Source organism: Panthera onca, chromosome C1, assembly GCF_046562875.1.
Source record: "Panthera onca isolate mPanOnc1 chromosome C1, mPanOnc1 haplotype 2, whole genome shotgun sequence".
NCBI classification, from domain to species: Eukaryota; Metazoa; Chordata; class Mammalia; order Carnivora; family Felidae; genus Panthera; species Panthera onca.
The window spans coordinates 214,396,497-214,409,936 of NC_138346.1; the positions used below are offsets into that span (position 1 = coordinate 214,396,497).

The following is a 13,440-nucleotide window of genomic DNA, read 5'->3' on the forward strand; positions in this document are numbered from 1 at the left end:
AAAATCCTACTTCTCCAGTAGTTACTTTATTATGTCCATTTGACGGAGACAAAAACTGAGACAAAGAGAAATTGCCCGAGGTCATTCAATTAGCACAACAGTCCTTTCTAATCATGCTCTCCACTAAGAGGAATTTCTCCTAAACACCTGGCCTCTTTCCAAACCTACTTCATTCTCGGGGAAGCGGAACAGTTCTCTGCTTGGGGGCAACTAGGGTGACCACCCATCCCGGCTTCCCCAGGACTGAAGGAATGCCCAACACCTGGGATTTTCACTGCTAGAAGTGGAAAAATTCCTGGAAAACGAGAATGTGTGGCTTGCCTTAGGAACAACAGTCACTGAACCATTCTTTCTCTACTAAGGTAGAGTTCATCTATCAAACACTTTAAACACAGGGTATCTCAATTTTTTTTCTTCTCTCTGGTAGACTGGTCCAAAGTCTAGACTGGGGGAGTTAGTGTATAGGTTATTTTTGCCCCCACTCAAACTTAATGGCTTAAAAAATAACAAAAAATAATTAATTTCCTCATTAATCTGCAATTTGGGTATAGCTCACAGAGGATGGCTGATCCGGGCTCCACGTAGCATCAGCTGGGGTAACGACTCCAGTTGGCAGAGTGGGAGAAGACACCTCCAAAACGGCTCACTTTCACGGCTGGCAAATGAGTGCTGGCTATCTGTGTGGCTGGGAGCCAGGCTCCTTTCCGTGGGGGTCCGTCCATGGGCTGTTTTGGCTCCCCCACAGCATGGGCGGCTGGGCTCTAAGAGCATCCCAAGAGAACCAGTAAGATGCTGTACTGTCTTATGACCTAGTCTCAAAAGTTACATAACATCATTTCCACCAGGGTCACAGGCTTACCCAAATCCAAAGGGAACAAACGCGGACCTCGTTTCTCACAGTCACATTTTAAGAAGAGCAAGTGGGATGGGAGATCTTGTAACATTGCATCTTGGACAACACATAATTCGTCACGGTTACCTATTCTGCTCTGACCTTCACACCAAGCTTCAACTCCGAACCTTTTTTAAAAATTTTTTAAAATGCTTATTTCTCTTTGAGACAGAGAGACAGAACGCGAGCAGAGGGGGGGCAGACACAGAATCCGAAGGGAGACACAGAATCCGAAGCAGGCTCCAGTCTCTGAGCTGTCAGCACAGAGTCTAACGCAGGGCTTAACCATGAGCCGTGAGATCATGACCTGAGCCGAAGTCGGATGCTTAACCAACCAAGCCACCCAGGAGCCCCCAACCCCGAACTTTTACCAGACTTTCTCAGTCATTAAGATGCTATTTTCAGGGTGCCCACTCGGCTCAGTTGGTGGAGGATGTGGCTCTTGATGTTGGGGTGATGAGTTCAAGCCCATGTTGGGCATACAGGGTACTTAACAACAACAAAAAAATTTTTTTAAAGAGAGGCACCTGGATGGCTCGGTTGAGTGTCTGACTCTTGAGATCGAGTCCTACATCAGGCCCTCCACTGCTAGCTTGGGATTCTCTCTCTCCCTCTCTCTCTCTCTCTCAAAATAAATAAAGTAAAAAAAATCTTTTTTTGAATTTTTAAAAAGATGCTATTTTCATTCATCTGTTGCTTTTTTCATCTTATTTTTCAGTTGGTTTAGAACTTGGACAAAAAAAATACTTGACTCTCTTCAAAAATTCCTACGAGTTGGGGGCACCTGGGTGGTTCAGTCAGTCAAGCATCCGACTTCGGCTCACGTCATGATCTCACAGTTCGTGGGTTTGAGCTCCACATCTGGCTCTGTGCTGACAGCTCAGAGCCTGGAGCCTGCTTCAGATTCTGTGTCTCCCTCTCTCTCTGCCCCACTTGCGCTCTGTCTCCCTTTCAAAAATAAATGAGCATTAAAAAAAAATTTTTTTTTTAAATCTCTAAGAGTCATCTTTCCAGAACAGCCTTCTGATATACTTCTGCTATCCATTTACTCTGCATCACATCTCTTCTACTTCCTTCATAATTATCATAACCCACAGTTATCTTTTCTTGGTTTGTTAATCGACTTTTTCATTCAAATGCCAAGGGCAGAGACCATGTTCATCTCATTTGCCTCTACAGCATCCGTAGGGCGAGTGCTCCATAAATGTTGGCTGAATGACTACGACCTTTTCCGAAAGAGAAACGTCATTTTTACTGAGAAGCCAGAGTGGCACTGCCTTGCCCAGAATAAGACTGGTGATTCTCCTACTGTAAGACATCGATTCCCTCGGTGGAATGTGGCAGGCTGATTCCAAAGCCTGGGATTAGCTATATCTTGCCATTTAAAGGGCACAGCACTATGAACTCTGACCAGATTTCTGGAGCATGAAGCCTGTTTAAATTCCAGAAAACTAAGGGCACAGGACACGAAGAAGTCATAACTTACTTCCTACCCTAAAAATTGTATTGTTCTAAATGTTGGCCTGAAAATGAAAGTCACAGAAATAACTACTAATAATTTTAGCATTTGTGCTGGTTGGTATGGCTTTTGGCCAACTTGAGCAAGGGCCATCTAGCATGGATAGAGTTGAACTTCAGTTGAAGTGGACATAGGCTTGGCCATGGGATAGAGAGTAATTTTCTCCTCCACAATCCTTTTTTTTTTTTTTTTTTTTTAAGTTTATTTACTTTTGAAAGAGAGAGAGAGCATCGGAGAGACAGGGGGACAGAGGATCCAAAGCAGGCTCTGCAATGACAGCAGAGAACCCGATGTGGGGCTCACACTCATGAACTGTGAGATCGTGACCTAAGCCGATGTCAATGCTTAACCACCCAGGCACCCCACTCCTCCATAATTCTACGATCTTTCTTCTGAATGAGGACCAAAAGTTATCTCTGGAAAGAGAGGTGGAATTTATTTAGCCAATTTGAGCCCTTTCTTTCCTTCATTTGATATTGTCAAAGTAAATCATAAAATTATAGCCAAGATGGGGTCCTCAACCTGTGTACCAAACTGCTCCTCCTTGACAGAAACAGATGGCGGTGGGGGGTGGGGGTGGCTCAGTTGGTTAAGAGTCTTACTGTTTTGGGTCAGGATATGATCTCTCGGCTTCATGGGTTCCAGCCCCGCATCAGACTCTGAGCTGGCAGCACAGAGCCTACTTGAGACACTCTCTCTCTCTCTCTCTCCCCCTCTCCCTCTCTCTCTGCTCCTCCCCCACTTATGCTGTGTCTGTCTCTCTCAAAATAAATAAATAAACTTAATCAATGATGGGCACCTGCAGTGTATCTACTCACGTCCCAATGGAGTCTGGTACTGGTTCAACAAAGAGTGGCGTGGACACTGTGGGCACTTCATGCCATCCGTATTTCCACTCCCTAGGGCAGGGAAGCACTGCCATCAGGGAGCTTGGCCCGGGCCCAGCATAAGATCTGGCTGAGTTTAAGGTTAAGGCAATCACAGAAACCCTAGCTCCTTTGACAGTGATTGGTTTTAAGGACAAGCAGGTTTCAATGAATTTGATTCAGCCAAGGATATATACTGGTAAGTTTGATAGGCCTGTTGGGAAAGCTGTTTCGTTGGTTTTACAAAGCCCTGGGGAGCCCGCCTTTCTCCAGTTTTGAACGTGGACAAGGAAGTCTTGTTCTACAACTCGAGGAACACCAGACTTAGGACACTGTGCCCTACAGAGTAAAGGAATGGAAAGACCCTGGGTCTCTGATGACACCACTGGGTCACTGCACCCGTGCACCCCGGATCCTGCCCTCTGTCTGTACTTCTGGGTGTAAGTATCCTTATTGTTCAGACTACCTGGAGCTGAGCTTCAGTGGAAAATACCCTGACATAGAAAATAAATAAAATTAAGTTACTCTTATCTCCCTAAGTAACTTATTTGCCTTTTTAAACCTGTTTGAGGACAGAAGAGCTAATGATAGTTCAGTTCTGAGTGTGTTTAACTTGCTGAGGCTACTTAGCAAACGTTAAATAAAATACTACTTCAGGAGTGCTACTTTTTTTTTTTTTTTTTTCCTTGAAGGAGAGAGAAACAGAGCGTCAGCAGGGGAGGGGCAGAGAGAGAGACACACACAGAATCTGGAGCAGGCTCCAGGCTTTGAGCTGTCAGCATAGAGCCCAACTCGGGGCTTGGACTCACAAACTGCAAGATCATGACCTGAGCCAAAGTCGGACGCTTAATGGACTGAGCCACCCAGGTGCCCCAGGAGTGCTCCTCTTTCAGTAAGAACTGTGTGGCCAGAATCTCAGGTTTTCAGCTTTGGTGACACTGATGCTTTTAGCTGCCCTATTTTAAAACCTATTAATCAAGAGAAACTTTGGATGCCAAGAATCTACCTTGAAGAAGGTACCTGGGGCTTTGCCTCCACGAGCTGAGACAAACAAATCCCAGTGGGCCCCCCTCTTCTGTGCTGTGCTGCAGAGTGAATGATGCCAGCGAGGCCATCAAAATCTGGGGCTCTCACTCATTCTCACTGATTTTCCATTCAGCCGTTGTTCCCGAGACCCTGGGGAAGACTGAACAGAACAAGTGATATTTTATTTTTTATTCTGAGAAAATTTTAATTATTTTTTTTATGTTTATTTATTTATTTGGAGAGAGACAGAGTGGGTGCCAGTGGGGGAAAAGCAGAGAGAGAACCCCAAGCAGGCTCCCCGCTGTGAGTGTGAAAGCCCCACGTGGGGCTCGATCTAACAAACCACGTGATCATGACCTGAGCCAAGATCAAGAGTCAGACGCTTAACAGACTGAGCCACTCACGCAACCCTGACTTCTTTATTAAAAAAATTTTGTTTAATGTTTATTTACTTTTGAAAGAGAGAGACAGAGTGTAAGTGGGGAGGAGCAGAGAGAGAGAGGGAGACACAAAATCCGAAGCAGGCTCCAAGCTCTGAACTGTCAGCACAGAGCCCGACGTGGGGCTCAAACTCACAGACTGTGAGATCATGACCTGAGCTGAAGTCAGACGCTTAACAGACTGAACCGCCCAGGTGTCCCTATTTATTTTTTAAAGTTTTAGTTATTTAAGTAATCTCTATACACAGAGGGGGCGCAAACTCATGACTCCAGGGTCAAGAGTCACATGCTCCTCCAGCTGAGCCAGCCTAGTGCCCTGGGCAAATGATTTTTACAAAAAAATCCCTCCTTTCTTCCTTGACCTTCCTCTGCTTCTCTGGTCCTCCTGCAAGCCCTTACTATAATTGTTATACCAATGTCATGCCTATTCTCTGTACCTCCTCATAAGTTGTTCCTCCCAAGGTTGGAAAAACAAAAGCCCAAAAAGCAGAACAGAAATAGGACTCCTTGGACTTCAGATAAATAACAAATAATTTATAGTATAAGGAGCTCCCTCGGGAACGTCTTCCATCCTGGTTTCCTGTCCTGCAGGGCCCTAGTGTGCTCGTTTTGAGGAAACCATCAGGAGGGATTCTGGATGCTTGCTGATGCTCAAAACGTAGTCTTGTTTTTCTCACCTCCTAACTGTAGGCAACCTGGTGGCAGAGATGGTCCTGAACTTGTGTGCTCCCCTTGGCACTTCACGTCTTAACAGTGTTCCCAGAAATGCTTTCTGCTCACGCACAAGAGAAGGGACAGGTGGCAGCTCTCCACTGGGTCAATCGCATTTCAGAGCTGGAAGGTCCCCAGAGATCACTGCATTATTTTACAGGAAGAGATTCTGAGAGCCAACGGCCCCACCCTGCCCCAGTCAACTGACTGGTGCGAAACCCGCCTCTGAAACAGAAGCTTCTGCTCTGTCTTGCAACAGTGCTACAGGGTTGCACTATGGTGCTGGAATGGGCATCTGGGCGGTTTCTTTCTTTCTTTTTCTTTTGCTGATTAAAAGCAAACTACACTAAAATGAACAACTCTGAAACAACAGATGTTGTCGAGGAGACGGAGAAAGGGGAACACTTTTGCACTGCTGGTGGGAATGCAAACTGGTGCAGCCACTCTGGAAAACAGTATGGAGGTTCTTCAGAAAATTAAAAATAGAGCTACCCTACGACCCAACAATTGCACTACTAGGAATTTATCCAAAGGATACGAAGACGCTGATTCAAAGGGGCACATGCACCCCAATATTTATAGCAGCACTATCAACAACAGCCAAAGTATGGAAAGAGCCCAAATGTCCATCAACTGAGAAGTTGTGGCATATATACACAGTGGAATATGACTCGGCGATAAAGAGTCCATTTGCAACAATATGGATGGAACTGGAGGGTAGTATACTAAGTGAAATAAGTCAGTCAGAGAAAGACAAATATCGTATACTCCTACGTGGAATTTAAGAAACACAACAGATGAATACAGGAGAAGGGAAGAAAAATAGGATAAAAACAGAGAGGGAGGCAAACCATGAAACTCTTAAACACAGAGAACCATCTGAGGGTTGCCGGAGGGGAGGTGGGTAGGGCGATGGGCATTAAGGAGGGCACTTGCTGGGATGAGCATTGGGTGTCGTATGCAAGTGATGAATCACTAAATTCTACTCCTGAAACCATTATTACACTGTATGTTAATTAACTTGGATTTAAATACAATTCTGAAAAGAAACTGAACTGTGACTATCACCTCCTCCCTCTGGGTATTCACTGTCCCTATTCCAAGCACTTGGCTAACATCGGGCGGGTTCCACTTAGTCCTTCTGTGTAGACAGAACACAGCACACATCACCATCAGATTACCCTATGGTTAAAGTTTTATTTATTTGTACTCCTCCACTTGGATGGGTGAAAATGTCAAGATCTGGCTAAAAGGGGCGCCTGGGAGGCTCCGGTGGTTAAGGGTCCAACTTCAGCTCATGATGTCACGGTTCAGAGCCCACACTGGGCTCTGTGCTGACAGCTTGGAGCCTAAAGCCTGCTTCAGATTCTGTCTCTCTCTCTCTCTCTCTCTCTCTGCCCTCCCCTTCTTGCACTCTGTCTCTCGCTCAAAAATAAACATTAATTTTTTAAAAAAAGGATTTGGCTAAAACTTTATTCTTTGAGGAGTAGTATGTTACAGGGTGCCTCAGGGTGTCTCAGTCAGTTGAGTGCCCAACTCTTGATTTGGGCTCAGATGATGATCTCACAGTTCACGGGTTCGAGCCCTAAGTCAGGTTTGGCAGTAACTGTGCGGAGTCTGAATGGGATTTTCTCTCTCAAAATAGACTTTGAAAAATTAAAAAAAAGTAGTGTGCTACATAAGACACAAAGACGTGAGGGGCACAGGCTTTGATCAGGCCTTGGGTTTATCATTTACACAGCACCCAACTGTGCCTCGTTTCTTTAGGACTCACACACACCCAGCACACAGGAAGTGTTGGCAGTACGAAGCTCAAGCGGCACGAGTTTACCTGGTAAACTAGATACGGATTTCGGAGGCAGACACTGGACATCCTCACAGCTGCGTGGAAGCCGTGGAGGATGTTTCAGATCATGAGGCCTGTGGGAGCGGGCAGGAGCACGGCGGTGGAGGGGACGTCCTATGACACCCAGAAGTAAATGTTAAAGGAGCCCGTTTCACAATATAGTGGCCTCTGGGCTCGGCCGGAAGTGAAGCAGAGGTTGGGGTCAGAAAAACAGCAATCTTAAAAACAAGCAAATAAACAAAACAAAACAAGAAAATCAGCAATCCTACCACTACCATGCACGCTGACCCTGAGGAAACGCTTCCTTCCACCCTGTGCAGAGACCCTCAGGGTGGCGGAAAGAGAAAGCAGATGACCTCTGATCAAGCAGATGACCGTAAATCATCCCTCTGGCTCAGTCTCTACCTTGGTCATCAAGGAGAACCCACACCTCTTATCACATTTGTCCCCTAAACAGGAAAACAAACAAAAATCCCTCCGTATGTTGTATATTCAGCCAGTAAGGGACTTTTATTCATTTGCTGCATTCAAATTATACAAGGTAAGGAGTAAAGGAGCACGACACTTCATAAACACCAGCGTCAAATACAAAAATACCAGCTTCACATATTTCCTAAACTCAAAATTGTTACAAAAGCAAATTAGGAAAAAGAGATGATAGGAAGTACAGTGGCATATTTTCTTCTTCCTCGATGGAAGTCACAACAGTTATTAGTATTTATTCCCCTGTGAAGTGCATTGTTCTAATTTCCATTATCAAAACAGGAAATTCTCCCCTGGAGGTCACCCAAAACTATGTTATGAAGCTGTGGGGTTAGCAGCATTTTTGGTACTAGGACAAAAGGCGAAGCAGGTCGTTCTGTGTACAAAGGTATCGATTCATAAACAGCACAACAACAGGCTTGTTTCACTATTACCAAGTCTCCTGGGAGGCTCCCAAACGCTTTATTTTTATCCAGTGGATCCTGAGGTCAGTATACTCACAGCTGGGCAGGCTGGGCACTTCTAGGTAGGAAGGCACGTTACAAGAGAAGTTTCTACAAAATAAAAGAGAAGTTTCTGGCAATGTAACCTTTCTGCAGTTGGCACCCATACCAGCTGGACTAAGTGTGGTTTTCCAGAAGAAATCGAAGTTTCATTTCGGTAGCTTCATCTATTCTAGGCGGTTATTTTTCAATATTGCTTCAACTCTCAACTCCAGAAAGTCAAGGAGAGGAAGAAATGACCTTCATCTCTGTGGTCTGAGATTCTAACCCACCACTCCTTCAGCAGAGAGAGACTGAACCCTACTGGTGCCAGGCTCTGCACCCCCTCAAGGTCTTTGTGAAGTTGGCCTGTTGGCTTTAGTAAGAATAAGTCAGGGGCGGCTGGATGACTTAGTCGGTTGAGTGTTCAGCTCTTGATTTTGGCGTGGGTTGTGATCCCAGGATTGTGGAACTGATCCCTGCGATGGGCTCCATGCTGAGCGAGGACCTTGGGATTCTCTTTCTCTCCCTCTGCTCCTCTCCTCCACCTTGGCCTCTCTCACTTAAAAAGAAAAGAAAGGAATAAGTAGCGGTAGGGTACGTTGGCCAGCTTTTTCTTTAGGGTTTTATTTTTGGGGGGTGCCCGAGTGGCTCAGTTAGTTAAGCAACCAACTCTTGATTTCAGCTCAGGTCACGATCTCATGGTTCATGAGATCAAGGCTTGCATGGGGCTCTGTGCTGGCAGCGTGTATGTAGGCTGCTTGGGATTCTCTCTCAAAATAAATAAATCAACATTAAAAAAAAAGATGCTATTTTAAATAATCTCTATACCCAACGTGGGGCTCGAACTTACAACCCTGAGGTCAAGAGTCGCATGCTCTACTGACTGCTGAGCCAGCCAGGGACTCTCCCCACCCTCTCTTTCTTTCTTTTAAAGATTTTATTTGTTTGCCAGCTTTAATATTTTCCCTTTTCGAACTGTGGATTCAGATTTGACTGTACAACCACACAGCTGTATTTTTCTTTGGCAGGGTTATTAATCCTTCATCTAGAATGGTGTAGGTATAAAATATAAATTGAAAAAAGGTAAATTATTCTATTTGCATCAGAAAGTGAACTTTTTATCACAGGATAATTTTCATGCAACATGAAACTACTCTATAAAAGCTATTTCTGGTCTTTTTTGCTTTACCAATTGGTAAAATTTCCACAAAATCATAATGCATCAAACTATATATAACAAGCTTGCATTTGTAACATAGAAACTATGACTTCGATTATTATTTGGGAGTTCTACTTTGGTTAAAATCCAGACAAAAGGATGAGAAGAAGTGTAAGAAAGTAGACCCTTTTACTGCTTAAATTCACACATGGCAGGTTCACGGTGGGCCAGAGCAGGAACAGAGGGGCTCTTGAGAAACTCAACAGAGAATTTTAGAGTGAGATCACAGAGTGTTCTTCTGAGATTCTGAGCCAGAAGGACTGCTGAGCTGACTCAGTGAGGCATTTCTCATGTTCTTAAGACCTTCGTTCATCTTTTGATTATTAAGCTGTCAAGAAAGGCTAAGAGCACGGACACTTAATAAAACCCTTAAACAGGATCCCTCGTTCTCCGCGGTCCTCTCTGTTCCAGGTAGCATGATAACATCTCTGAAGTTGTTCCTGCAGAGACGGCAAAAGGGCAGACGGACAGAGCCACGAGAGGCCGTGCTAAGAGAACACACATAATGTACAACCTTTTAATTTACTACTGATTTTTTACCAAACTTGTAAGATTTAGTTTATGAAACAGGATGCAATTCCCTTCCCCAGACTGTTTCTCTGCCTCTGGTGGGCATCAGAAACACCTGTGCACCTTTCTGACTCTCTGAGGGCCTGGACCTTTCTCCCAGCCTCCAAAGGTAAAGCTCCAGGGAGGTGCGTCTTGGCAGAGCTGAAGTGGCCAATTTCTGACGTGTGCCAGAGAGACTGAATCGTTAGCACGGTTTCTGCCAGGTGTATTCACAACCTGTATCCTGCGTAGCTGAAGATGACCGATCAGCGGTGCATTTTACACGATCACTACTTTAAGAATTGTTTCCTTGGCCCCCTCGGTGAAGAATGCCTAGAAATGGGCACGCATAAAATGTTAATTCCCTTTCTAACTGAAGTTAAGATTTTAAATGGACTCTTGCTTTCCCACTTTGCTCCGCTTATGTGGTAGACCAGAGAGGTCCTTTCTGACTTATTTGTAGTTAGTATAGTTGAATGTCTTCTGGTTTTAGTGCTGCTAATCCCTTGTTTTAAAGATTAAAGGATTTGTACATTCTTTAAAAAAAAAAAAAAAAAAAAAAGACCATCTTGAAAACATCCATTTTGACAATTTCCAATAAAAAGATAGACGTAGGGGCGCCTGGGTGGCTCAGTCAGTTGAGCATCCAATTCCTAATTTGGCTCAGGTCATAATCTCACAGTTCACAGAATCGAACCCTACGTTGGGCTCTGCACTGACAGTGAGGAGCCTGCTTGGGATTCTCTCTCTCCCTCTTTCTCTCTGACCTTCTCCCGCTCGCTCTCTCTCCAAATAAACATGTGTTTTTTTTTTTTTTTTAAAAGCACTACATTAAAAAAAAAAAAAAAAAGACAAACCATATTTTCATCTACTGGTGATTTTTACCAAACTTTTAAAAAGCTTTAGTTTATGAACAGGATCACGATTCTTCTTCCCAGTCACTAACACCCAGACTCTTTCACATTCCCAACAGACAAGTCCAAAGTGCAGGAGTCACGAGTTAGCTTCTGCAGTGTTTTTCTGCAAGGGAGCCAGGACGACCCCAACATTCCTCTCCTCACTCTCAGGGCTGTACAGGTCATGCTTTTCGATATACTCTCGGACAAGGTCTGGCACCAAGTAGCGAATGCTCTGGCCCCTTCTGAGGGCTCGCCGGATCTTTGTGGAGGAGATGTCATTGGTGATCCATTCATTTACCAGGTGAATGTTGTTCCGGTGTTTCCACAGTGTGTCGGATTCGTAGATGAATTTCTCAGCATCGTTTCCAGCCCGAGTAATACAGATGAGCCCATAGTCTCCTACAATTCGGGTGATATCCTCACTTTTCCACAGATTGGGAACACCGAACGATTCCAATAAATCTGCCCCACACAGCAGCTTTACTTTTGGCACATCTGGGAAGAAGAAAACACAGCTTCAGGGTCTGCGTTGCTAATAACTCCCTGAGTCAAAATGAATGCATCTATGTGTTTTTCTGGCTAGAGGGTTCATAGTTTTGATCTGAATCAGATTCTCAAAGGAGATGTAGGAACTGCAAAAGTTAAGGACCGCTGCAGGAGAAGGAAGTTCAAGGTGCCTTTTCCTTCCTCTCCTTCCCTCCCTCCGGTCCCAAAACTAACAAGGGGCATTTTCCAGGCAGCCAAGCATCCTGAATATGAAATGAAAATACAAAGGGGGCTTGCTCAGCACTACAATCTTATCCACTCCAGTCGGTAAGTCTTGATAAAACATACAGACCTTTTGTTTTTGGCTCTAGCAATTCCTTTTGACTAAAATCTTGTCTTTGTTCAGCCCACTTCCTTTTCCGTCCAGGCCTCTCCAGCCTAGGTGAGTCCTGCTGCTGATCACAGCTACTGGCCTCCAGTTTCTCCTGATAGTGTCTAGAAAACAACAAAGCAGTAGAACATCCTCTTCTCACAACATCCAACCAGAATACTGTCTCTCTGGAGATGGCTCAGAGCCTCTGGCCCGAGGTCCAGGCTGTGTCATATTAAGAACATGTAAACCACAGGTACACCCAAGGCCTATCAGTCAGAATGGATGCTGACCAGCACCCAGTACTTCCGGGTCAGCGTGGAGGCTGGCCAGTAGCGCCCGGGGACTGGCTACCGGGCATAGAAAGTAAGGAGATCCTGGGAACACAACAGATGGTAGCGATTACTATTCTAAGCTTTATGTGTGTGTCACAATAATAAGAGTTAACATTAGTTATTTATTATGTGCTAAGCACTCCACTAAGTCCTTTGCATGGATCATTTGATGAAATCTTCCCAACATCCCATGCCATAAATATCATTATTGTCATTATTATTCCCATAATGGAGGGAAGTGAAAGCTTAGAGCTGTAACTCCAGCTCTTGGCAGACTCCCTGGGACGCAGGAGGCATTCAGTAACAACCCGACTGAGTGAATGCTCTGGCTTTTGTAAAGCAACTCTATTGGGGCACCTGGCTGGCTCAGTCGGAAAAGCGACTCTTGATCTTGGAGTTGTGAGTTTGAGCCCCACGCTGGGTGTAGAGATTACTTCAATAAATAAAACTAGGGGTGCCTGGGTGGCTCAGTTGGTTAAGTGTCCGACTTCAGCTCAGGTCATGATCTCACGGTTCGTGGGTTCGAGCCCCCCGTCGGGCTCTGTGCCGACAGCTCGGAGCCTGGAGCCTGCTTCGGATTCTGTGTCTCCCTCTCTCTCTGCCCCTCCCCTGCTTGCACCGTCTCTCTCTGTCTCTCAAAAATAAATAAATGTAAAAAAAAAAAAAAAAAATTTAAAAATAAATAAATAAATAAAACTTAAAAAAAAAGTAAAGCACTCTCTTATTGCCAGCATTATATCAGAACTGCTTATTATCCCCATTGAGAGAGAACTCTAATTTGCCCAAGGTCACTTAGCTTATAGGTAGCGGAGCCGGTGCTTGAACCCCAGCAGTCTGCTTCCAGAGCCCACACTCTTGACCACTGAAGAGTGTGGCTTCACCTAGTAGTGGAGAGCCACAACACCAAGGATAAGGTCCTAGAGACGACAAGTGCCTGAAGCCTAGAAGGAAGGGACCACCGGCGGGACTCACGGGCAGCCTCGTTCTGGATCGGCAGCAGGATGCCCAGTGCTTTACAACCGTGCGGTTACCCAACATGAGCTACACCTGGGGAGCCAAGTGTGTCCTGTGCCCCTAACTCCCTTCGCTCTTGAACAGCTGCGTTAATATGTAACGGACAGCAAGGCTGTCAGGGAGGGGGCTGGGTAAGGTCGTGGATGCAGAAGGCTGGTATCTGATGGGAGAATTTCTGGCCAGTGAAGAGGGCTGACTTCTCCCTGCCAAGTCTGAAAAGCCGTTCCTCTCGATAAGCTGCTGTGCCAGATAGCCTCTGCTGGCCTGGTGTCCTATCTTCCCCCGGAAACACCTCCCAGA

General features: G+C 45.2%; 1 protein-coding gene across 4 annotated transcripts in view; it reads right to left on the reverse strand.

Annotated features, from left to right (window-relative positions):
• Positions 1-556: 556 nt before the first annotated feature.
• NMNAT1 (nicotinamide nucleotide adenylyltransferase 1) overlaps positions 557-13,440 on the reverse strand; it is a 34,382-nt gene continuing 21,498 nt past the window's right edge. For 2 of the 4 annotated variants that reach the window (XM_060622130.3, XM_060622131.3), the window contains exons 5-6: positions 11,774-11,916; positions 7,781-11,430 (exon numbers count right to left, since the gene is read on the reverse strand). In XM_060622130.3, coding sequence (XP_060478113.1) covers positions 11,030-11,430; positions 11,774-11,916 — 544 coding nt within the window. In that variant the 3' untranslated portion in view covers positions 7,781-11,029. Of the gene's footprint in view, positions 762-4,283; positions 4,464-7,780; positions 11,431-11,773; positions 11,917-13,440 lie in introns of those variants that run through there. The other 2 variants (XR_009607069.3, XR_009607070.3) reach the window with 2 other exon arrangements.